Raw genomic sequence first — 26,964 nt, 5'->3', positions numbered from 1 at the left:
ACAGGTACGTGACCAGTGCCCCTTTCCTCCACATCGGAAGCATTTATTTTCTGAGTTTTTCTTTTGCACAGCTTCATGCTTTTCATCCTTCCTTTTACACTGCTGGTGGTGAAGGGCATTATTTGGTGCAAGACGAGAATCATGATTAAAATTCCTTCCTCGACCACGGCCATGACCACGACTAGGGCCACAACCTCTTCCATGCCTAGAATGGCGAAAATTTGTCTCATTCACTTCAGGGAATGGGGCAGTACCAGTGGGTCGGCTTTCATGATTTTTCATTAATAATTCGTTATGTTGTTCAGCAACTAAAAGATGTGCAATGAGTTCACAATATTTCTTGAACCTCATTTCTCCGTACTGCTGCTGCAGGAACATACTCGAGGCAGGAAAAGTGGAGAATGTTTTCTCCAGCATATCATGCTCAGTAACATTTTGACCACATAATTTTAACTGAGAAATAATTTTAAACATTTCAGAATTATATGCCTTAATAGATTTAAAATCTTGTAGCCTTAAATGGAGCCAATCATAATTTGCTTGTGGTAGTATCACCATTTTCAGGTGATCATATCTATCTCTCAGATCATTCCACAGCGTAAGATGATTTTAACCGTGAGATATTCCATTTTCAAATTCTCATCAAGATGATGACGGAGGAATATCATTGCCTTGGCACGGTCTTGGTCTGATGCCTCATTTTTATCTTTGATGGTGTCTGTTAGACCCATCACATTAAGGTGAATCTCACCATCAAGAATCCAAGACATATAGCTATTGCCAGATATATCTAAGGCTACAAATTCACGTTTAGTAAGATTTGCCATTAGTAAAGGAAAAAAGAAAATCAATATTTTCGAAGCCTTTAAAGTATTTGCTCGAGATAACAGAATCTCGTGCTGTTAACATGTTATAAAATAAAATTATAAAATAAATACACGGAAGAAATAGAGAGAGAGATAAGATTGTATTGTTTCTTTTTTTAGCTCTTCTTCAAATGAATAAATAAGCCTTCTATTTATAGAAGGGAAAAACAGCTTGGTGGCCAAGCCAATTAGGGAAAGCTCCACGTTCCCTTAGTGGCCAAGCCACGTGGTGGCCAAAAAGAGACTTAATGGCCAAGTAATATTGTGATGGACATCCATTAGAAATTACAATATTTTCGTCTCACTTATCTGTTTATTAGGTCACAGAAATAACAATAATTTCAATAAAATATTTTTACCGAAAAAAAAATAAAAAATAAAAAATCAAAAAGCACAAGAAGACATCTGAGACTTGTGTGAAGCGTGATTTCGTGAGTTAGCTAAATGAGATGACATTCCTCATTTCCAAAACCTTACACTTTTTTTAAAAAAAAATTTAATTTTCCAAAAATTATACTCCTTCCGTTCTATATTACTTGTTCACTTTCCTTTTTACACGCCCTTTAAGAATTCATAAATAAATGTACTCCCTCCATTCACTTTTATTTATCCACTTTAGACTTTGCACGCTGTTTAAAAAATAATAAATGAAGTGCATAATTTACTAATATACTTATATTAATTGGTGCATATTTTTATTGAATTTAAAAAATAATTTAAAGTGAGTAATTAATACTATGGGTAAAACAAGAAAAAATAAATTGTCTTTTCTTGATATTCAAAAGTGACAAGTAAACATAAAAATCTATTTTTGAAATAGTGGATAAGTAAAAGTGAATTAGGGGAGTATATTTTTATTACATTACCCTTATCTTTCTCTAATTAATTGCACTTTAATCAATATTGGTTACCTTAAAAAATAATTAATATTAAGGGCAAAGTAGAAAAAATTTAATTAATTCTATCTTTATTTTATAAATGAATAAGTATTTTAAGATGGATATTTATAGTAACGTGAATAATTAACGTGGGACAAAAGGGATATAGCTATTGATATGAGTTACACAACTAGTTACCTTAAAAATTCTGTGGGCTGATGCATACTTAATTAATGATAAACATTTAAATTAAGACAGTGCATGTGGTCATGTTTAACTTTGGTAGCACATATTTCTTGAAATCTGCCAAAGCTTAAATTCTAAACATCACTTTCATTCAATTGAAGATACCACCGACCTCGTAAAACTGAAAATTTTCTCTTGGAGATAAGGTTCACGATGTGATCCAAGACCCATCTCTTTGTTGGCCCCCCATCAACATCAACATTTCTTCTTACTCATAAATTCTTCAGCCCCTATACCCCCAACCCAAAAATTCCTTTCATCCCAATGTCTCATTAAAGGAAATCAAAATATTAATATATGAATAGAAATTAAAATAATTCAATGTGTGTGTTGTGTGTGTAATGCAACCTCTTACCTATCCATATAATGCAATTTTCCGGCGAAGGGGTATCAAACTGTCGCTTGCACCTTTTAATATTTTGGCAATAATAATAATAACAATAATATACCCTGTGAAATTCCACAATGTGGGGTCTGGGGAGCATAAAGTGTACGCAAACCTCACTCTTACCTTTAAAGTAGGAGGATTATTTCCGAAAGACCTTTGGTTCAAGAGAAAGCATGGCAAAAAAATCTGATGAGGATAATCAATTTAAAACAGTATGAAAATGAAAAGAACGAAAGCGAAAAAATCATGATAAAACAGTCTGAATGTTTGAATAAATTCGGATGGATCGATATAAAGATAAGATAAATTATACATGAATCTAAAGTTGACAATTGTGTTCAACTATACTTTTAACATTAAAGAAGTATGCACAATATTTAAGAGGAAAAATTAGTCCACACTTATTAAATAAGGATAACTTAATAAATTATCATTTGTATTTATTGGTTTTTTGATAATAGTGAAAAGAGATAAAGCTATGGTTAAAATGGGACGGAGGAACTGATAGTTATTACTGTTATGTATTTTGACAATACTAAAGAAACTATAACCATGCTACCATGCTATGCCAATCAATTGAAATAAAGACAGAGCTTTTGTTGTTGTACTCACCACAAATCTGACTTTTGGTTGGAGATTAATAAATTAATGTTAAAAAGTATGACTGACCTCTACTTTAACAAAACTTTTTACTCTTTATTTATTCTATATTCAATATTAAAAATATATTGTTAAGTATCTGAAGGGAACAAAATAAAATAAAATTCATATAGTCCATACCTGAATATATTGAAATTAAACTATTGTTTGCTCTATCTTGGACAGTAACCTTAACATGAATGGATATGGATGTTATCTTCTGAATATAAAAAGAATCACTACAGGAAATATGGATATTATACTGCGTAAGTAAACATTTCTGATTTTCCTTATCCTCCAAAGAGAAAATGAGTCCCTTATATTTGGGAGTAAGTTCAAATTAGTCTTTAAAGTATGCTATGAACAATTTTGGTCCTTTAATTTTGATAAAGGTCGTAATACTTTTGGTCTTCATCACTATTTAACGAACTCTTTCTATTAGATTTGATAAAAAGATTGTGGAAAAATAAAAGGATTTAACGGTAATTAACATTTAGAGGTACTTTTTTTTTTGGCAGTTTCTGCTTTTTTTTAAATCATTTTTTATAGTTTGGTGTAATTTTTGCTATTTTTTATCTAGTTTTTGGTGTCTCGAATAATTTTTTATGTTCTAGAAAATAAGATTTGTGGGACTTTCCTAGTGTTTTAGATTAAATCCTTTTTGTTACGATCTCGCCAAGTTTAACAGAAAAAGTCAGCTAAATATTTGACTAAAGAACTAAAGTTGTTCAAAGCATACTTTAAGGACTATTTTGAACCTACTCCCAAACATAAGGGACCATTTTTGTCATTTTTCATCCTCCAATACATGTAATTTTTTTAATTTTTTTAATAGAGCCACGTAAACATTAGTACAGTACATGGTATTATACATAAATATAGAGAAAGAAAAGGCATATGTTGATAGTAATTATTATTACAAGATTCCACAAGAGTGGCATCACTGTATTTAACGTTTAGCCACAAAAAGTTGGTGAAAAGTTGATAGAAAACATTACCTTTATTTGGAAATTGAAAATGATTTGAAAGATTGTTTGTTGCTTGTATAAGATATACACAAAGACTGAGAAAGTAGAAAAAAAAAGAGGCTAGTGGATGCAAGATTTTCTTGGTAAGTTTATCAACAAAAGAAATTTTTGGCTATTGTTTGTAATTTCCTCTTTTATTTCTTGGCTAGTAGGTGGTTTTTTTTTTTTGGCTGCTTATGGGTTGTTGTGTGTAAATTGTAAATTGCTAGTAACTTTCCTTTTTTTTTTTTTTTTTTTTTTTTTTTGTATTTCCTTTGATAATATCTCTCTTTTTATATCCAATTCAATTCTTGATTTTGAGAGTTAAGAGATGAAAAAGTAAAAAAGATTTGAACTTTGGATTGGTTTTGTGATTTGTCATCTAAATTTACTGGTGGGGTTGTGTTTATTTTCAAGAATCTTTGATTTTTGCTGCTAATTCATAGTCTTATTTGCAAGATTTTCTTTTTATTCAATTTGTGGAAAGTGTTGATTTTTATGCCTTTTTTTAGTTCAAGTTTAGTTAACTTGTATGACTAATTCTTGTTTCTCATTGACCTCTTCTATTTTTGCTCTTTTTATAGCTTTCTTGTCATAATTTTGCTTGGTTATAAATATATTTGATCCTATAAGAAAGCATCTAAGTACCTTTAGATCCCTTTTTTCTTTTTTGATAATTTAATTCCATTATATACTCAAAATTCTGTCTTTTATTCTCCTTGTATCAACTACTATTTACGTTCCTAAAATCTTGGTCCCTTTATTACCTGTAACCTTTATATTCTGTGTGGTTTGTAGAATAATCTCCCTTTTGCATTTCCATTGTTGTTCTCTCCATGTTTTTCCTGAAAAAGAATTAATGTATGACAATGGAACAGGGTTCCTTAGCCTACGTGGGTCCCGATTTGTGGTTCGATCATGTTCTTATATCGGTGTCTGGTGAAGGATTCTGTTGAGGATTATTAAACATGGAGAATGGTCATCATGAATCACTCAGCAATGGAAATCTCCAAATTATTAGACACCCCTCGTACCAATCGTGTGGTAAATTGTCGTTGTCTTGGTTAGATATAAGAGTTTTCTATATTAGAGTCAGCAATTTTATGGTTGATGATTCCACCCCGGAATATCTTACTCTCAACCACATCCCTCTAAGTCCCGACACGCTTCTTGAGGTCAACGGAACGAGATGTTCTATGTATTCGGAAGGAGCGACTTGCCTCCTTCGAAGGGATCGGGTTGATAAGAAATCAGAAGAAGCTACGTTCGTGAGCACGGATAGTATAAGGCTTACGGGAAGCGTGAAATTTGATGTTTTCAATAAAGACGATCTCGTCTTTTCGGGGGTTTTAGAGTTGTCCAATAGTAACGGGGGTGGCAGGAGATGGAACATGAATTGCGAGTCGGTGATGAATGCGGGGACTGGTTTTCTGAAGGGTAAACAAATTATAGGTTCCGAATCAATACCGCCAACAATTGAAGTTTTTGTTACTGGTTGCTTCTCGGGGACACCTATCATATTAACAAAGAGTTTGCAGCTGAATCATAGGAAGAAGCACAACAGGAAGGGTATGTTACACTCGATCCCGGAGCATGAAACAGATGAACAGCAGAAAGATGTCTCATCTGGACTTGATATGCAGGTATAATTGTAGTTCAGTATCTTTTTCTTTTTGGGTCCATTTGGTATAGTAATTTGGTATTTTCAAATTATATAATGCATATCAAAATGCAGAAATTGCTGATAAGGCATCCAAACAGTCAAATTCTCGACATAGTTGAACAAGCACTACTAGCTTTAAAATGTCCGGACTGAATTAAGTTTCATTGCTTAGGATGAGATTAGTGTTGTCAAAGGCGAAAAGCTCAAAAAAGCGCTCCAGGTATGTGGGCTTGAGTAAAAAAAAGGCTAGGGAAAAAATAAAAATATATGTGCGATTCAAGAAAAAAGTAAAAAATTCATTCATAATGTTTTCTTTAACAAATACACTTATTGCCGATTATTTGTTGTTTAGTACTGCTCGATTCAAGATAGAACTCATGGCACTGAGGCGCACGCCTTAGTGCCTTGCCTACACCGCTTAAGCAAGGCGAAGCGCTCTCCCATAGCTTCTCTGAGCTTCAGGGCTTAAGGCACCTTAAGTGAGCCTTTAACAACACTGGATGAGATCGTCCAAGGGAGTAAAGGCTACCAAATTGCCAAGTTCAGGGGGTAATTAGGACTACTAATAGTTTAGGTAAAGCGTGTCAAGTTTAGGGGGATAGCTAGGTATTCTACCATTAACAAACTTAAAAACGCTTGCAGTCCCTTCTTCCCCCTCCTTTGTTCTTTGAGGGTGAATTTATTGCTTCATTCAATGCAAACTATTATTCAGGTTGTTTTCCTGGTAAAAAGTAGGAAAAACCTGAAGTTGGGGCACAAATGTTTTCCTTCCCTAAACAGCAAATGATGTGCAAACTACTGGTTATTTTAGCTTTAGCTTTTCTAGAGCCTTTTTCTTTTCATGTTAACAAGCTGCACGTTATAAAATATCCTTGTTTGGATTCTTTCTTGATTCTGTCTTGAAGACTTTTTTTAGATTTATATCCTTAACTTCTTCTATTTCTTTTGGGGTCTGGTTCCCTTTTCATTGCTTCTGTAAGTAAGATATGTGCTACACTGACATTTCAGGGTCTTTTCCCTTCAATGTTGATGCACACACAGCTTAAAAGTAGCTTTGCCATCCTTAAATTTCTTTGAACAAACCATCATGCTCATCCATCTTCCATTTATGTTGGCAGAGTCGGGACTAAGGAGTGATAGCATGACCATAAGAACTTTCTATTTTTACCCTATAATTGTGTCTGGCTTTAATCATGCTTCATATCTTTCTTTCTTTTCTTTTCTTTTCTTTTCCTTTTTTTTTGGGGGGGGGGGGGGGGGGGGGGATAAAGTTGGTTGTGCTTCATATGATGAAACATGTGTCTGTGTTACAACTTACCAAAAGGCTGTATCTTTTAGAAGTTGGATCGAAAGAGAAATAGAACCTCATCCTAATCAGCATCACTGGGTATGGGCAGAGACATACCTCCAGATGATTCTTTAATAAATTTATATTCCCCCCATGTTGCATTGTTCCAAGTCTGCAAGGTCTTGATGTGCGGGGTCATTATCCTGTTTCTTATCTGAAGGAATTGGAAATTGTCTTTTACTAACAAAAATAGCACCAAGGAGGTGACAGTCTTTAAGGGGAAAAAAAGTCCCTAATCTGAACTGTAGGGAAGTAATAAAGTTTAGTAAAATGTCTACAGTAGTCGCCAAGGCCAGTGTCTTTTGACACTTCCAGCACTAATCAATGACATGCCTTCACACTATAATTCCCCAGCTACCCCATTCTATCTTAAGAACTTGCCTTATTAATACCAGATGCCCTTCCAGTTTTCTTTTTATTGTTGTTACTCTCAATCTCATGACTATTCCTTCTAAAGATGTTCCAAACTTCTTGTGATGTGGCATTGGTATATACATTCAAGCTAAAACGCTATGGGAAATCCTTCGCCAAAAGAATGTGACCAAGGCATAGATCTTCCAGAGTATCAACTACGAAACATTTCCCATCTCAACGTAAATTTCTGGTTTAAACTCCTTCCATGGGTTTCTAATGTACTCTTTGGCCCAAACCATATTAAGTGGAAACAGTTTTACTGCACCAGTAAATCCTCTTTAACATATTTGGCATTAACCATGTCTTCTTCCTGATTGTACCTCCTCGATCAATTAAAGAGGGGACCCGATATGCAATCTCAAGTTCATGACACACAGTTCACCATACATGCAGGTAGGGTTGTTCACGGTTTTGGTTAAAACCAAAACCAAACCGAAAATTTAACCAAACCGAATAAAAAAACCGACATTTGGTTTGGTTTTAAATTTTAAAAACCGATAATATTTGGTTTGGTTATGGTTCTATTAAAAAATAACCGAATAAATAACCGAACCAAACCGATAAATTATATACATAAATTTTATAATTATTTATATGTATAATATTAGTTCTTCATAAATAATTATAAATATTTTATACTTTTTAATCATTGATTTAATTTTTGGTCTACTTATTTCACATGATTGTTTAAGGCCCGTGTTTTTAAGAATATGTCCAAGCCCATGTCTTTAAGTGTTTAAGTATAAACCTACTAACAGAAGCTCACGTTAGAGTCTAATGTCTTTAACTTAAATTTTTAGTCTTTCTTTGTCAGCTATTTGATTTTAGGTTTTTTTTTTTTTTCGAATTTATACCTTTTTTTTTCTTGTCTGAAGGGGTCCTAAACTTCTAATATTTTTCATATGAAAAGGACAGAGGTTGTAGATTTAGAGGTTCCTATAAAAGATACTTCAGTAACATAAGCATTTGCTGCTACTCAAGCACATGGTAATGCCCTAATACTTCTTCCGTGGGTAATCCTCCTAAAAAGCAGAAAAGAACAATTCCTTATAGTCGAGACCCTAGCATTGGGAATAATGATAGAAAAACATCTGAAGTTTGAGATCATTACACAAAGTATTTTTTAATAAAATGGGAGAATTGAGGGCAAAATGCAAGTACTGCCCCAAAGTTTGGGATCATTACACAAAGTTTTTTAATTTCATATATTTTCATTTTAGTTTTAGTTTTAGGTAGTCTTTATGTTTAATTAATATGTATGTTTGTAGCAACAACTAAAAGCTCCTATGCTCTACTTTATTTCTAGGTATGTGTATTAAGATGACAAAAATGGTGCAACCACTACTAAGTTAGTTTTTAGCTCTATATGTAATAATTTAGCAACTTTGGGTAACTTGAGTACTACACTATCACTAATAGTGAAAATGTTTCTATGATGTATGTTCCACCTTAAATTATAAATAAAAGTTATCGTTTGAACCAATAAAAAGAATGTCTTTTTCAACTTTTTAATGTTTTACTGATAAGTTTCATGGCTGCTAGTAATAAACCAAAAAATAGAACCAAACCGACAATAACCAAACCGATGGTTATTATTTTATTTGGTTTGGTTATGGTTTTAGACATTTAAAAACCGACTAAATTGGTTTGGTTATGGTTTTAATCAATGACCGACCCAAACCGAACCATGAACACCCCTACATGTAGGTGCTTTATCATCATAATATAGCAGCTTGGTCTCCCATTTTCCTCTTCTGGTATTCCGTTGTGGCTCTTCCAGAGCATATATTGAGCTAATTAAAATGGATTTTTGGTTTACTTAGTGGTTTATTATGTGTTATTACTGGTGAATTCTCTGCCTAGATGGGTACATGCTCTAGATGTGGTACGACCTCCCAAAACAAAATTCAAAAGGAGTAAAGAAGAAAAGTCCCATGTTAGTCATATATTGAAGTGTCGAGCTGCAAAAGTTCAAGGCCTTAAATATGTTTGTCTATTTTCCCATGTCTAGCTGTTCCTAATATTGTCTTCTGTGCCATGCTTAATATCTTGGCAGTATTTTGTTTTGTTTTGTAATGTCCATAACAAGCGTGATAGAGGCCAAATTTGCTTTACCTTTCCTTTAATCTTTTATCAGAAAAAAAAAAAAAGATAAAAGGTCAAATTTGCTCCATACTTAAGTCAAAGTTACAAGTATGTATTGATGTTTTAATCGATTCTATTGCCTGTTGTGCTGCTATAGTTTTGAAGTTGAATTAGCAAGGGATGTTTGCTTATTTCACCGCACTTTCAGATTTTTGAGTTCCCTTTGTCAATTCTTCTCAAGATTTTCACCGGCTTTTAGCATTTCAATATTTAGCAGAAGTGGATCTTTTAAGCATTAATTAGCCCAAGAATTGGCACAGCTTCTGAACTTCATTGCTTGTTCACAGGTTGCAGAGTATAGAAAGTATGAACCAGAAAGCGAAGAAGAGTACAACAGCATGTACTGGAGACAAACGGAATATATGGATGGTGAAGATGGGGAATTATCGTGGTTCAATGCTGGGGTCCGTGTTGGTGTAGGGATCGGCCTTGGCATTTGTGTAGGAGTTGGAATAGGAGTTGGTCTGTTAGTCCGCACCTACCAGACAACTACCGGAAACTTCAGAAGGCGGTTTATATGATTATGTATTGCTGAATTTCTTTTTGCGTAAAACCAAACGGCTAAACGGCTAACTACAGATATATGCTTGTCTTGAGAGTGTGAATTCTAACAATCATACATTTTCGTGTAAACTTACTTTCTGTTAGCTTTTTGTCTTCGTGTTAAGTCTCTTTGTATCCCTTTTTTTGGTTTTAGGTGTTGCAACTTTTTACTTTTGTTGATGTTGCATTTTGTTGCTGAGGTGTGTCCAAGGCTGCAAAAAATTATAGTATGATCATTTGGTGAAGTTATTGTGTTAAGCTTTTTGAACTTGTAGTTCAATGTATTTTTTTATTTTTTTGGTACACTCATATGAGAAATTAATGGCTTGGTGTTAGTGCCTGGGAAGCAATAATTATATTGTTTGATGATGTTTTACATTCGACAACTAGTGTAATATATTTTCTTTTTCCCCAAGTAAATCAATGGATGAATATTTATAGGCTTAATACATAGTTCCCACCCCTCCCCCCACCCCAAGCTTGTACCCAAATTCTTTTTACACTTTTTTTTTTGGGCAATCAAATAGAACTTTTTATTAACTACCAAAGTGCACTTTACAGAACAGGCTCAACTAAAAAGTTGGCCAATCTCATAAAGGAGAGCCTCCTCCAAGGGCCAATAATGCACTGGGCTGTAATTATTTGTAATAACATGATTCCCAAAGAATAAATATCTGATTATGTGTTCAGCATCCCAGTCTGTTGGTATTCTGGATTAACATAGCAAAATGTCCCAGCAGTTGATGTCATGAGATGCTGAGTGACACCACTCTGGCTAGGCCAACATCACTAATCATACTTCTGTAGTTACCATCTAAGAGAATATTAGCAGGTTTGACGTCTCGATGCACGATAGGTTTTGGTTTTGTTCGGTGAAAGAAGTGAAGAGCAGCAGCAGTCTCCGCAGCTATCCTGAAACGAGCAGGCCATGGTATAGGAGGACTTTTGTTCTTGCAGAACAACCTATACTCTAAGCTGCCATTCTCCATGCATTCATAGACAAGGCAACCGTACTCCGGACATGCTCCTCTCCCAAGAGAACCGCATTTGGATGTCTCAAGAGGGTTAGAACTTCAATCTGCAATAAAAATAGGCACCTAACTGTATTGGATTTCCAAAAATGTCTGCCTTATCTGTTACGTTAGCTTAGAAACATGGAAAACTACCTCTTGCTGAAACTGTGTTTGTTCCTATGTGATGTCTGACCTTAAAACTTTAATAGCAACTGCTGTGTGATCCAGATAGCCTTTGTATACCATAACTATATCCACCTTCACCAATCTTCTTTGAACTGGAGAAGTAATTTGTTGCAGCTTCAATTTCATCAGTTGAGTATCTCCTATTACAAATCGTAATGCGGGCAGATGCCTCTTGTGCTTTCTTCTTATCTTCTTCTTCACGCAGAAATTTTCTTTCTACATACTTTCGCTTCTTAGATTCCAATTCTGCTATGTGTTGCACCATCTGCGCTACTTCTAAAGCAGCTTTGCACTTTTGCTTCTCCTTTTCCAATATAGCATCTGAAGCCTCTCGGGTCTCCTTGGCTTCTTCTTTTGACTTCAAATGATCAATCTCTCTTGCCTTAAAAAGATGGAAAATAAGTTGTATGGATGTGGTCTAAATGAATAATTATCTATTTGGAGTAATGAAAATGAATAATTGAAGTGCTGAAAAAGTATGCGACTGCCAAACTCTGACCTGTCGGCTACAAGGCCTCAGTTTAAATTTTCGCCTTTTTCATTTCCTCCTCCAACTCGGCCTGCAATGTATGTAAATATGAGGAAAGACTAACCAGTTGATCTGTTTTAGCTACAATCTTTCAGGTCACACTAATGGCAGTTTTTAGATAAGCTCAAGGACACTTAATTATCTGGCAACTATGGGTAAAATAGATAGGCCATAAGAGCTTGAATCCACACTAGAATGCCCATATTGGTGCTTGGTATAATTTTAATGAACACTCTGAAGTTTATCTCATAAAATAAACTGAGTATTGATGCTGTTATCTAATCATGTGATAATTACTACCAAGGAAAACAGAGAAGAGTGAAAAATTTAATTGGTATCGTGACTTGATTGTCCCTTGCACAACTATCTCCTAGTTATACATGTCCATTTGGCAGAGTTCTAGCAGAATAGTTGCTTGTGGATTTCCTATAAAGCAAAAAATAGACGACATAATAGCTTTAGATGTTCGCTGATGTAGTAAATAGTGTAATAACAAGTGATCTGCAACAGCCAAAATGGTTTGTGAATCAAGGTTTAAGCTTTTAGAGTGGTTCATTTTTGCCAAATCATGGAGCATATTTGAACTTACTGCATTTTGTGAGGAGATGGAACACCTAGAAGCATCTGAAACATTGTGGGCAGAGTCCAAATGCTCAAAGGACATATCAGGGAACCGGTAATTTGAGGAGCCAGAAAGATTACTCGAACCATATGTAGAGTAGAATGAATTCTCTTTAGAGTTGGTACAAAGATTTAGGTTATTGACTGTGTGCTGGGATGGAGGTATTAGGCTACCAGGGTGTCTATCATGTACTATTTGAGTAATATCCAAATTTTAATTCACAGTATCCTGGGAGATTTTCGCTGCTTCTGGCAAGCTCTGCTGGTGGTGTCCCTTCACCAAAATCACCACTATCACCCGGCGATGGCATAGAAGTAAGATTCTTGCTGCCAGGCTGCCTCATAAGTTGAATTTTATTGAAGACTTCATTGATACTGTTGACAGATTGATCTGGTGAATGAGGCCTGCTGCTGTGTTGGCTGTCCGACAATGCCTTTGGTGTGTGCTGACACTGCTATAGTTGGGCGAAGTATTCTGGCTTGCAGGATGTCTATCCAACGCACTGCTGCTATCAGAAGATATGCTCTGGCTGCCAGCATCAAGAGACTCAAAGGTCCCAATACTTCCCCAACTCCCCTGGCTGAAAACGTATTAAAATCATGAAGTAAGATGTTAAGACATACTTACATGAAAGTAAAATAATCTAAGAGTCTTATCCTCTTGTCAAGAATTGGCTTTAGGCCACTAATTTTATTGAACCGCCCCTGTACAAAGGTGATGGAATATTTAAGACTATAAATTTTAAAGTATAACCACACAAATATAAACAAAAGAAAACTAGATCTTGGACGAACATCAAGATTGGAAAACAAAGCTAAACAAATTATGTAAAGAATAGAATTGAAATTCTCTATTTTTATATCTGATGTATTTGTGCTAATGTAGTGTAATTTTGACAGGTCACTTGCATTCTGCAAGGTTGAATGCCGCCAAAATCAAATCAAGGACAAAGCAAATAAAAGGCCGGACTGCCCCTTTTAGCTTAGTAGTTGTCTGAGAACTTAGCACATGGTGTTAATAAGAAGTGCATATCCTAGTTTCTAGTTTTGTAATAGTAGTTATAATTGAATGTTGTTTGCAGGTCAGACTATTGGGACTGTGTCCAGTAGCAAGACCATTTCTCTGTATGTTTTGAAGTTTGGTGATACAAGATGTTGTTTACCAAAATAAAAAAGTTGTTCGTGGCTCCTAACTAATTACCCCAATTCCAATTCCCAATTGGTAACCCTAATCTTTATTCACATTTGAATTTCAGAAACATATGTATTTTTGGAATTACATTGATTTGCGCAAATTTGTTTTGGAAAATTCGAATTTCAAAAATTATAGAGCGGGTTTTAATGTTTGGATGATGGATGGTTGATAGTGAGACTGGGAATGTAAATAAGTTGAATACTTTCTCGAAATTTAGATGCGATTATGCGGATTGGAGAAATGGGAACAGTTAGATTTTACTAGAAATGAGAGGATGAGTCAAATTCAGAGGGATTGGTGGTGAAGGACGATGAGTAAGTCAACACGGCAAGTAGTGATATTTATCATAGTTATCATGGGATGCACGTGTGGCACACGAGATGCACGTGTGACGCACGCAGAAGCTAGTTTTATTGAGTATACGTGAAACATCTTGTCAAGATTTGACTTTAGGCCACCAATTTTATTGAATCGCCCATGTACAAATGTGATGAAATATTTAAAACCATAAATTTTGAAATATAACCACAAAAATATAAACAAAAGAAAACCAGATCTTGGATAAACATCAAAACTGGAAAACCAAGCGAAACAAATTATGTAAAGAATAGGATTGAAAATTCTCTATTTTTATATTTGATGTATTTGTGCTAATGTAGTGTAATTTTGGCAGGTCACTTGCATTCTGTAAGGTTGAATGCCGCCAAAATCAAATCAAAGAGGACAAAGTGAATAAAGGGTCGGACTACCCCTTTTAGCTTAGTAGTTGTCTGAGAACTTAGCACATGGTGTTAATAAGTAGTGCATATCCTAGTTTCTAGTGTTGTAATAGTAGTTATTATTGAATGTTGTTTGCAGGTCAGACTACTGGGACTATGTCCAGTAGCAAGACTATTTCTCTGTATGTTTTGAAGTTTGGTGATACAAGATGTGTTGACACCCAATTTTGTCCCGCCTTTTCTCCAAAGTATCTATTTACGCTTCTAATATTTTTGGAAATTTAAGAAATAATTATTTATATTTTACTATAATTATTAGCTTCTTATTAATACCGGCGTTTCGTTATCCTATTGCGGTCACTAACTGTTATTAATTTTACTACTACCATTATTATTATTATTATTATTATTATTATTATTATTATCATTATTATTATTATTATATTTATTATTATTAATTATTATTATTATTATTATTATTATCATTATTTTATTATCATTATTATCAGTATTATTATAATTTGCATTATGATCATTTCAGCATTTTTACCACCTTATGCACACGCATCGCATTTATTTTGCGCAGTTAAATAATAGCGTTTATTTACTGATATTATCGCACGACCATTACGACGTCATATAACTTTATTTTTATCCAAGCACTGATAAATACATACTTTTATAATATTTTTAATTAAAACTGATATTTGATTACTCCCACATCCCAATTTATGTTGATTGCTCTCTTTTCTCTCTTCTCTTCTCTCTCTTCTCTCTCCTCCACCACCAACGGTAACGTCTCCCCCCCCCCCCCCACCCCACCTGCCACCACATCCGGCGATCAGACCGCGTCCGGCGACCAGGTAACTCCGGCGATCAGGTAACGCCGGTCACTTTTCCGGCCAGATCTACTTTTTTTCTCTCTTTCCTTTTCTTCTTCTTCTTCTCTTCTCCTTTTCCCCTTTTTTATCCGCTCCTGGCGCTGCCAGAACACAGCTGCGTCATCGCCGGAGACTTTTTCCGGCACCATTTTCCGGCCAGCCCTCTCTTTCTCTCCTTTTTTCTTTTTTCTTTTTCTTTTCTTGTTCCCCCTCTTCTCTGCTCCTGTTTCAGGTCTCTGTGAAAATAATTCCGGCAGTGAACAGTAACTCCGGCAGTGAACTGTGAACAGTACTCGGACGTTGAACAGTGTTTTCCTGCGGCGATCAGGTTCATTTCAACTGGAGTTGGTACCTCCGGTTGCCATATTCATTATTTGTCCATACACTTGTAGTTTCATTTTTTGCTAACTTTAGGCTTTTGAATAGTTTATTAGTTCATACTCATTTTCGTGGCTTTGCTTAGTGATGGTAGACTAGGGTCATGTTCTCGTTTAGGGAAGGGGGCGAGGGTTAGGAGGGGTAAGTGGGTTAAAGGAGCATCTAGGTTGAGAGTAGGATCTTGGAACATTAGAACGTTAACGGGGAAGTCCATAGAGCTAGTTAAGATTCTTCAGAAGAGGAAGATTAATATAGCTTGTACCCAAGAGACCAAATGGGTAGGTCCTAAAGCTAAGGAGGTAGACGGGTATAAGCTGTGGTTCTCTGGTAGGTCGAAGTATAGAAATGGGGTGGGCATTTTAGTAGATAGTGAATTAAGGGATCAGGTGGTAGAGGTTAGGAGAGTCACTGATAGGATGATGTCGATTAAGGTGGTCGTTGAAGGACTCACTTTGAACATTATTAGTGTATATGCGCCGCAAGTGGGCTTAGGCGACGAGGAGAAGAGGCGCTTTTGGGAGGATTTGGACGAATTAGTGGGAGGCATACCGCCTACTGAGAAGCTATTCGTGGGAGGTGATTTCAATGGACACATCGGACCTATTTCGGGAGGTTATGATGATGTGCATGGAGGCTTTGGCTTCGGGGACAGGAATGGAGGAGGAGTGTCACTTTTGGATTTTGCAAGAGCTTTTGGGTTGGTGATAGCCAATTCGAGTTTCCCAAAGAAGGAGGAACACTTGGTAACCTTCCGTAGTTCGGTGGCTAAGACTCAAATAGACTTTTTACTCCTTATGAAGGATGATAAAGGTCTGTTCAAAGATTGTAAGGTCATTCCGAGTGAATATCTTACAACCCGATATAAGCTCTTGGTGATGGATTTAGCGATCAAGATGACGAGGAAGAAGAGGGTCGTGGAGGACCGACCTAGGATCAGATGGGGGAGTTTGACCACTATTAGTGCCCTGGAGATGGGAGAGAAATTGAAGGATATGGGGGCCTGGGATAGTAGTGGGGATGCGACCAGTATGTGGGATAAGACGGCTAGTTGCATTAGGGTGGTAGCAATGGAAGTGTTGGGGGTCTCGACAGGTAGTCGTGGTCAGCATAGAGGGGACTGGTGGTGGAATGGAGAATTTCAAGAGAAGGTGGAAGCAAAGAAGGTGGCGTATGCGAAGTTGATAGAAAGCAAGGATGAGGTGGAGAAGTGGACGAATACAGAACTTTAAAAGATGGCGAGGAAGGAGGCGAAGTTGGCGGTTTCGATGACAAAAACGGCAGCTTTTGAAAGCATGTATGCTGAACTAGAAGAGAAAGGAGGGGACCAGAAATTGTTCAGGCTAGCCAAGGCGAGGGAGAGGAAGGCACGTGATGTGGATCAAGTAAAGTGCATCAAGGACGAGCATGGCAAAGTATTGGTAGAGGAGACTCTCATTAGATGGAGATGGCAGTCATACTTCTGCAAACTCTTGAATGAATAAGGGGATAGAGACATTGTGTTGGGAGAATTAGAACATACAGGAAGGCGTCACGATTTTGGGTATTGCAGGAGTATTAAGGTTGACGAGGTTAAATGTGATGTTCGTAGGATGCGCAGGGGAAGAGCGACCGGACCTGATGAGATTCCGGGGGAATTCTGGAAGAGCGCGGGCCGGCAGGTTTGGAGTGGCTGACTAGGTTGTTTAATGTCATCTTTAAGACGGCATTGATGCCCGAAGAATGGAGGGCGAGTGTAATGATCCCTCTATACAAGAATAAGGGAGATATCTAGAGTTGCAACAACTATAGAGGTATCAAGCTGCTAAGCCATACTATGAAAATGTGGGAAAGGGTGGTAGAGATGAGGGTGAGGAGAGGTGTGTCTATTTCAGAAAACCAGTTCGGATTCATGCCGGGACGTTCAACTACAGAAGCCATCCATCTTATGAGAAGGTTGGTGGAGCAGTATAGGGAGAGGAAAAGGGATTTACACATGGTATTCATCGACCTAGAAAAGGCTTATGACAAAGTTCCAAGACAGATCCTATGGAAATGCTTGGAGGCTAAAAGTGTACCTGTGGCGTACATTAGGGTGATCAAGGACATGTATGAGGGAGCCAAAACCAGGGTGAGGACAGTAGGAGGAGACTTAGAGCACTTTCCAGTTGTGATGGGGTTGCATCAAGGATCAACTCTTAGTCCGTTTTTATTTGCCTTGGTGATGGATGGATTGACACGACAAATTCAAGGTGAGGTGCCATGGTGTATGCTTTTCGCGGATGACATAGTCCTGATTGACGAGACTCGTAGCGGAGTTAACGCTAAGCTGGAGTGTTGGAGACATACTCTGGAGTCTAAAGGGTTTACGCTAAGTAGGACCAAGACAGAGTACTTGGAGTGTAAGTTCAGTGAAGCACCTCAGAAGGATGACTTGGAAGTAAGGCTTGGTACCCAGGCCATCCAGAAGAAAAGTAGTTTCAAGTACCTTGGGTCTATTGTGCAAGGCAGCGGGGAGATTGGCGATGATGTCACACATCGTATTGGGGCAGGGTGGATGAAATGGAGGCTTGCTTCCGGAGTGCTATGTGACAAGAAGGTGCCACCAAAACTTAAGGGCAAGTTCTACAAAGTGGTGGTTAGACCGACTATGTTGTATGGGGCGGAGTGTTGGCCAGTTAAGATCTCTCACGTTCAAAAGATGAAAGTTGCCGAGATGAGAATGTTGAGATGGATGTGTGGCCACACCAGGAGTGACAGGATTAGGAATGAGGATATTCGGGATAAGGTGGGGGTGGCCTCGGTGGAAGACAAGATGCGAGAAGCGAGATTGAGATGGTTTGGGCATGTGAAGAGGAGAGACACAAATGTCCCAGTGCGGAGGTGTGAGAGGTTGGCCATGGATGGTTTCAGACGAGGTAGGGGTAGGCCGAAGAAGTATTGGGGAGAGGTAATTAGACACGACATGGCGCAATTACAGCTTACCGAGGACATGACCTTAGATAGGAGGGTTTGGAGGACCCAAATTAGGGTAGAAGGCTAGTAGATAGTCTCGTTATCCGTTCTTATTAGTAGTCGCATTATTGCAATATAATTTCTTGTGCTCCGATTTCTGCTATTCTCTGTTATTTCCTGTGCTTTGGTTATCCTGTGTCATCTGCTCCGATTTCTGCTATTATCTGTTATTTCCTGTGCTCTGATTATCCTGTGTTATCTGTGTCGCTTGCATTATTTCATTTTCATATCGCTTTAAATCTCTTATCCGAATCTCTTAACCTTATCTGACTTCTTTTTATGCTTTTATTGAGCCGAGGGTCTTTCGGAAACAGTCGTCCTACCTTGGTAGGAGTCAGGTCTGCGTACACTCTACCCTCCCCAAACCCCACGATGTGGGATTTCACTGGGTTGTTGTTGTTGTTGTTGATGCAAATTTAGAAGCCCAAAATAGTATAAGAAGCCAATATATATTTTAGCCCATCCGCCCCAATCAATTTATAATCACTTTCGGACCAGCCCATTGTAATTAGCCCACATTTTAATGCCAAAATCACTACCCAGCCCACGTTTATTTCTTCAGCCGACCCAGCCCAAAACAATATTCAACTCACCCCATTATTTTAACCCATAACCCGGCCTACTACCCGATGACCCGACCCGACCGGCCCATCTCACGTTTTATTCTCCTAAACCTAAAGCTAACCCTAACAGATCCGCCTCTCCCATCTTCTTTCTCTTCCCTTCCTCTCTCTCTCTCTACCAGTTTGCAAACGGCAAATTCACAGAACATTTTCGCAAATCCAAGCTATGCATGGCCATTTGAGGAAAAGGAAATTAATGATCGGTTCAGAGGTCAACGTTTGAAGGTTTGGATTTTTGTTCTTTTTTTTCTTGCCCTCTGCTTTCAATCTGAAGCATTTTTATGGGGTTTCGTCCATTTGTAAAGTGAAAATTTGTTCTTTACCAGTTCTCTTTCACTTTAGGGTACAAGCTTTAATGAATTTTTGTCCCTTTCGCTCTTTTCTGGTCGGGGGTCAACACATCTACAAAATCCGAACGTTGTTGACTGAAACAAAGCCCGCCCAAAATTTCGAATCCCAGCCAAACCCTAATCTAAGTCTATAAATACAAACCCTAGTGGAACCTAAAAGGGGGTCTTTTTTTAGCCGCCTTGATTTTCTCTGAAAAATTGATATTTTGCAATTTTAATATTTCTGGTTTCTCATTCGAAATATTGATCCATTCATTTTTTTTATTTCGGCTGCTACTTTGAATTCGAGTGTATATCGGAGACCTCGAAGCCCCTGTTCGCTGCACTTGAAGAAGGTCAGTAAATCCCCTTTTCTTTTATTTTACATTTTATTCGGTTTCTTTAGTTATTTGTACTTGATTATTTGTTAGGTTGGATGTTTTTATGGTTGAGCATGTTTTTTTTTAGTTCTAAGTTATCTGCATGTATATGCGTTTATGTGTTAGTTTAGTTTGCTAAATATGTTTTCCTGTATCAGTCTGGTTTAGTAATTAGGCATGTTTTATAAGTCGGTCTTTCTCGGCTTAGATTGTTTAGTCTCGTATATCAGTTTAGCTTAGTCCTATTCGATTAAATATGTCTTATACGTTGTCATGACCTAATCTATCTCAGTTAAGCATGATTTAGTTATTAGTTTAACCTGTTTAGTTAAACATGCATTAGGAGCTATTTCAGGCCATTCTGTCTATGCTAAATGCGTATTATATATTGGTTTTGCTCTAGTTAATCATGATTTACATGTTGTCTTGTTGGAACTGATTAGCTAGGGAGATTTAGGTGTTGTTGGGTCAAATGATTTAGTAATGGTATCACTGTACTAGTATTAAGTGTCCAGCCTATTTGTCATGTTTGTTCTGCCCTATTAAAGTTGATCATGCTTAGCTTCTGCCCCATATCTTGCTAATTTGAATTTCTTTGGTTAAATAAGAACTAATGCTATACCTATAAGTTTCAATTCTGTGGACTAAAGGTCATGTTTAGCTTTGCCTATTATCCAAATGTGAGTCGGTACACTACTATGCTATTTGATGAATGTTGAACTTGTTTTTTTTTTTTTTGATATGGGAGCCTGCCAAGCATATGGATGTAGTGAAGTTCCGTGTATTTGGTTATCTTATTGACTGTTGGTTTATTCATGCATGTGGGGATTCGTCACATTCTGATCTAAAATATACTAGGCATATCCAATAGTTGTTTTAATAGAATGACTAATTTACTTAACTGATTTCGAAAGTAACTAGCTCACTTATGTAATTGGCATGCCTACCAATCTGTCTGTTGTTTTAAATATGACTTGAACCTCCGAATGTTGGTCTCTTATTGGTCTATTTGGTATAACTCGTAGTTGATTGCAATTCAGTCTGCTTGTTTTCCTACATGATCTTTCGCGATTGTCTTCATTTTAACTGTGTTCATTCATCCTATATGATCCAAGCCTGTGGTAGAATTCCCCAAATACCTTTGTCTATGTCCTATATAGTTTTGTGTTTTTGTTGAAACATCCCCGTGATATATTTGATCCTGTATTCTCAAATGAGGCATTCTGTCAATTAAAATTAGAACTGAATATCACTGGGCTTGAAATCTGCTTCTTAAAGTTGAAAAGGGCAATTATTCTTCTTCGTTTCTAAAGTTAAATCGAAGTGCAGTTTGGTCTTAAGCATGAAGTTTATTATCCGACACTATTCTGGATCTTAAAATAAGTCAGAGGACTTCTGAAATCAGCATCCCATAATATGAATAAGTCTGTTTGGCGGTGCTGTGTCTATACAAATCTTATATGTTTGCGCATTACAAGTATAATATGTTTGGTTTATGTATATTTATGTATATTATTAGTATACTTCCACTGAAGAATGGGGAGGTTAGATTGGTCATTATGGATTAAGCTCGAACCCTCCCCGGTGTTAGCCATGCCTGGGATTCATGAAGTCCCTTGGAACTTGTGCAACATCGGGAAGACGGGGGTGAAAACTTTCCAATACTAACCATCTAGACATCCTTATGAATGTGTATACGCGAAATATACTCGAATATACGTAATATATTCATAAGTTATTTATTCTGAAAACTGGAACTGCCCTATTGTTTTTGGGCCTACTTCACTGTTTCTTTTGTATTTCTGACATGTTTTTGGGCCTGCCTCATCCTTGTGACTATTATCATTTTAATTGGGTTTGCATCTATTTTTATTTGACTGTTTTGTTTGGTATCTGGTAGGGCTGGGCGTTCGGTATTCGGTTCGGTATTTTTAAAGTTCGGGTTCGGTAATTCGGTATTCGGTAATTGAAAGTATATACCAAATACCGAACTTTCAAACTTCGGTTCGGTAATTCGGGAATCGGTAAATCAAATTTCGGTTCAGTACGGTATTCGATAATACCATTTTTTTGCTAGCAGTTGCATTCATTCATCATGTGCAAGAGTTCACATCACAATTACCCCTCAATTTTCAGGAAAAAGTTTCTATGGAATATGTTAAGCAAGGAAACCAATAGAACTATAGGAAACAGGCAGAACTATCACTATCACTACTGTATGTTAAGCAAGGAAACCAGCAGAACTATAGGAAACAGGCAGAACTATCACTAAACTTATAGCATTTTAAGATGGTTAGGTTAAAGGCAAATAATAGACCATGCAATCGGGCTACTGTATTCTGTAAGCCATGAAGTCATTCCAAAGCCTCATGTATGCTATTGATGGTATTGGACCTTGTTTGGCTAGTGGTCCATTTTCATAAAGGTACAAATTTGCAGCATTATCATTCTCCATATATTGCTTAGATTCATTTCTAGAGTTCTCTCTTTTTATTTCGTAAATATTTTATTTGATACATTATGGGAAATGAGCAACAGAAAAAAGGATATCTAAAAGCCGCAATTTACGTTTCGCAAAATACTAGGACTTTTCAGTTTCATAATGTAGTGAAAGAGAAGAGGATATTTAAGAGAACTGTGTGCAACACACTACTGTAATTTCGGTATTCGGTATTTACCGAATTACCGAACGGTATAATTGTAAATACCGAATACCGAACCCGAAATACTAAATTTTATATTTCAGTACCGAAAACCGAATTACCGAATACCGAAATACCAAAATAGCCGGTTCGGTTCGGTAATTCGGTTTTCGGTATTTTATGCCCAGCCCTAGTATCTGGGCCTCACTGCCTATTTTATCTGTTTCATATGTTATCAGTTCGGTGGCAAGCTCTTTGTTTTTGGGCTGGACGTTTCGTTTGCACATGAATATTTGTCTTTAAATTTTCCATGTATGATGATCGTGCACTAATTCTTTTCTTTTCTGTTTTTTTTTCTTTTGCATGACATCCGAGATTACGAGGAGTCTCGAATAAGACTCGACTTCGCCGCGAGATCAAACAATTGCATTGCTCCACTCATGTTCCCTAAACAGCTAAGTTTGGCTGAAATAAATCCAGCGACGATTGGGATTGATTTCTCTATTCGAACAACTCTTTCTCCCCTCGGAAAATGACCAGTCCGAAGCAATATAGAGAGGGGAGAAAATGAAAGGCTGTTGCGTTTCCTTTTTAGCATATCTGATATTTGCTTAATTTAATTATATTTATAGATGATTGTTTTAGCTACTTTAGAATAATTAATCTAGTGGGGTTAGTCGGGACATTAGCTTATATAACGATAGAAATTTTTCTTTTAGTTCATCCCGCGAAAATTTTAGTATATCTATAAGAAGGAAAACGGATGGTAGTTTGAATAATAACGGAAACGTTTCAATTCGTTTTATGAAGTATTTTAGTATACTTTGAAGAAAAGACACGGATATTATTTCTATATAGCAGTAGAAATATTTTAATGCATCTTTCAAAAGAAAAGAAATAAGTTTTCAATGCTTTCGAAGCCCTCATTTTCGCTAAGTGCCTAAATTAATCAAGGAAGAGCTATTTGTAAAGTTATTTTTTTTAATCATTTATCTATCTTATTTGATCATTCAACATTTTTAGCTATTAAGATCGATTAATACTTAGCCATTGAGTTATTTCAAATATTTATAAAACATTACACCATCTTCCATTTTTGTTAGTCTATTTACTATTAAAGTCTTTTATGCAAATTATTATATTTTCTACAAGTCTTATTTCAAATAGCGTTATTATATTTTCATTCAAAGCCTTAGCAACATTTATAAGTCTTATTTTAAATAGCATTTAAAGTATTCTTCATGCAAATTATTATATTTTCTACGAGTCTTATTCTAAATAGCATTTAAAGTCTTCTTTATTATATTTTCTACAAACCTTACCTTAAATAGCATTACTATATTTTCATTTAAGGCCTTAACAACATTTATGAATCTTATTTTAAATAGCATTATTATATTTTCCTTTAAAACCTTAGCAATATTTACAAGCCCTTTTCTTAAAATTAAATGTCATATTTGCATCTTTAGCCTTAAATTAATTAACCTAAGTTTGGATGGTAACCGTGATTAACGGATCCTAAAGGATGCCTAACCCCTTCCCTTTAGGATAATCTAGAACCCTTACCTAGAATCATAAATTAAGCAGACAATTAACGGAGGTTTAGTTAGGCTTTACCTTAGTTAATAAATTAGGTGTCCTAATTCACCGTTGAACTAATTAGGTGGCGACTCCTTAAAATAAACCAAAATAGGAATCACCAATATGTTGTACTCTACTTTGACCCAGTTTAAATGGGGTATAACAAGATGTTGTTTACCAAAATAAAAAAGTTGTTTGTGGCTCCTAACTAATTACCCCCAATTCCAATTCCCAATTGGTAACTCTAATCTTTATTCACATTTGAATTTCAGAACCAGGTGTATTTTTGGAATTACATTGATTTGCGCAAATTTGTTTCGGAAAATTCGAATTTCAGAAATTATAGAGCGGTTTTTAATGTTTGGATGATGGATAGTTGATAGTGAGAATAGGAATCTAAATAAGTTGAATAGTTTCTCGAAATTTAGATGCGATTATGCGGATTGGAGAAATGGGAACGGGTTAAGGAAGTTAGATTTTACTAGAAATGAGAGGATAAGTCAAATTCAGAGGGATTGGTGGTGAAGGACGATGAGTGTAAATCAAGATGGCAAGTAGTGATTGTAGCGGTTCTATTTTTTTCGATTCATATTTGCGCTTGCCTCATTTAAAAAGGAAAGTGTCCCGGGGAAGTACGGTTGTCAATCGTACCGGGAAAAAGGAAAAAATATACTTCTACGTGGATGGTGCTCTAAATGGACTTTATTTTAGAGTCGCCACCTAATTTTTAGGAAATTAGGAAAACCAGTTCGAAAAGGGTTCATTCAAAATGGTTAAATTTTAAAAGAATCCTAATCTAACCAAAGTTCAGGTAAGGGTTTTGGTGATCCCCCGGGGAAGGTGTTAGGCACCCCGGTATTAAGGATCCATAAAATACGGTTGACCTACGGGTTCTAATAGTATGCCTTTGTAGATATAAATTGTTTGTGCTAAAAAAATGCTTTTGTTTATATTTCCGCAAATCAAGATGTGTCATTTATGCAAAAATATTGACTTTTCAAGAAATGAAAATGGTAGAGTTTTGCCCAAAATTGGGCGTTTTGGGTTTCCGACTAGAACAACTAGGTTAAAACCCGAAGGAGTTAACCTAAGTAGAACACTACGTAAGCCCACCCGAGTTTAGAAAAAGGTTTTTTAGTTTTAAGTTTTATAACAAAAAAAAATCATTTTTTGGCATAATATTATTATCCATATTTTAACCATATTTTATATTTTTTAGATTTTTATCCTTTTAGTCCAAGGTAATCCAAAAAATAGTTTAAGTACAATTTTGTCCAAAATGTCCATATGCATGGTCCACAATCATTTTTGTCTCTAGTTCCGCAAAATTAATCAAGTCTATTATTTTGTCTATATGCTAATAATTGTAAAAATCAGTTTTATATTTAGAAAACGGTTTTTGGGAAACTCTAATACATGACAATTTTTAAGGGTTCCAATAAATCACATTTAATCAATTTTGACAAATAAATAGTAAAGAGATAGGGAGTTGGGCCGACCAAACGCAACAGAAAAATGCATAAGTAAATATTTCCGCTCCAAATTATGCTCCAATGCCTTAGTCCTTCCATGATAGGGGTTAACTCGATCTAGAAATGTTAGTGGGCCTCGAAAGACACACCAACAAATTTGGGAGGTCACAAAAGATAGGTGTACAAAATATTAGTAATAGGCCGAGGTCAATTATCTAATTTACAAAGCCAAAATGAATTACAATGTTTTTAAGCCAAGCCCATAATTATCATACTTATAAATAAAAGGACAATTTATGCAAAAGGCTCAATAGTTGCTATGAATTAGTAACAAACTTACAAGAACTAAGTTTTTTTTTTTTTTTTTTTTAGTAAGTTTCATAACTAGAAAATGTTAAATTTGACATTACATAATTTTAGCACAAAATTAAACATATTAGTTTAGCCAAATAATATCTGACCCACCCAAAAAAAACGTAACCCGTGTCTTGGTAGAATTAATGTAACTTAACAGATTTAAGAATTTAGTCCATAATTAAAACAACTTATTACATTTCATTTAATAAGAACACCAATTAATACTCCCTATAAATAAGCAAAAAGACAAATGCAAAGAGGATAACTTCCTTATATAGCTCATCAAAAAAAAAAACTTCCTATATATATACACACACACAAGTATACAAACAATCTATGTTCAGAAAAAGAATGTACGCATCTTTTTAAAAATATAAAAAACAATATATATGAGATGTATGTTAAATTAGTAACCGTGTATTTTATGTATATATATATATCTAGAAAATATATGACATGCTTTTTTATATCCCAAGTATATATTGTTGTAATTAAACTTTAAGTGGTGAATATATCACAAATATGTTATATATGAGCATATAATTCTCTTTTTTTTTAAGCTTTTCATAATTATGACATATTTTCTGGTATAAATGTTTGATATCATAAACATACCAGGAATATACCATAAATTTTGTCAATAATTTTGTGTATTAATTAAGCATAATCATGCTTATTCTCAAAGATCTTACTTATATTGTACTTATACCATCAAAATAAAATAAGAACATGCTTTTTATGATGTTTTATCATCCACCCCTAATTTAGTGGTATTAACATTTGTGGAAAATGGGGAAGAGAGAGAGCAAATATTATTCTAGCATTTAATCCGAATTTAGTTTGGAAGAGAGAAAAGAGGAAAAAAGAACTTCTAGCATTCAATTCCTAATTTAGTAGGAGAAAGAGAGTAAAATTCATCCCTTCATTTGG

General features: G+C 35.8%; 1 protein-coding gene, 1 long non-coding RNA gene and 1 pseudogene across 4 annotated transcripts; 2 read left to right on the top strand and 1 right to left on the bottom strand.

The window, feature by feature from the left end:
• The first annotated feature begins 3,929 nt into the window (after nucleotides 1-3,929).
• Nucleotides 3,930-10,395, top strand: LOC132604131 (uncharacterized protein At1g01500-like). Of its 3 annotated transcripts, none has more exons than XM_060317481.1 (3): nucleotides 3,930-4,128; nucleotides 4,903-5,667; nucleotides 9,882-10,395. In XM_060317481.1, exons 2-3 carry the CDS (start codon nucleotides 4,993-4,995, stop codon nucleotides 10,113-10,115), a joined length of 909 nt encoding a protein of 302 aa, XP_060173464.1. In that variant the 5' UTR covers nucleotides 3,930-4,128; nucleotides 4,903-4,992; the 3' UTR covers nucleotides 10,116-10,395. The 3 variants fall into 3 exon arrangements, with proteins under 3 accessions (XP_060173464.1, XP_060173466.1, XP_060173465.1); XM_060317483.1 differs by lacking the exon at nucleotides 3,930-4,128 and adding an exon at nucleotides 4,277-4,418; XM_060317482.1 differs by lacking the exon at nucleotides 3,930-4,128 and having other exon boundaries at nucleotides 4,443-5,667.
• A 297-nt stretch (nucleotides 10,396-10,692) lies between these two features.
• LOC132601878 (U-box domain-containing protein 35-like) lies at nucleotides 10,693-19,248 on the bottom strand (annotated as a pseudogene).
• Nucleotides 19,249-19,351: 103 nt separating this feature from the next.
• LOC132604130 (uncharacterized) lies at nucleotides 19,352-23,503 on the top strand. The gene is made up of 2 exons (XR_009568641.1): nucleotides 19,352-19,958; nucleotides 21,883-23,503. It is a non-coding gene; the product is annotated as an uncharacterized LOC132604130 (long non-coding RNA).
• The last annotated feature ends 3,461 nt before the right edge of the window (nucleotides 23,504-26,964 follow it).

This window comes from Lycium barbarum, chromosome 7, assembly GCF_019175385.1.
Source record: "Lycium barbarum isolate Lr01 chromosome 7, ASM1917538v2, whole genome shotgun sequence".
NCBI classification, from domain to species: domain Eukaryota; kingdom Viridiplantae; phylum Streptophyta; class Magnoliopsida; order Solanales; family Solanaceae; genus Lycium; species Lycium barbarum.
This window is presented reverse-complemented; position numbering and strand designations above follow the sequence as displayed.

What these genes read in the sequence shown, in the direction of transcription:
- LOC132604131 (XM_060317481.1), top strand. Translation starts at nt 4,993, where the DNA reads ATGGAGAATGGTCATCATGAATCACTCAGCAATGGAAATCTCCAAATT. An exon ending in CATCTGGACTTGATATGCAG is followed by an intron (nt 5,668 to 9,881) that starts GTATAATTGTAG and finishes GCTTGTTCACAG; the next exon opens with GTTGCAGAGTATAGAAAGTA.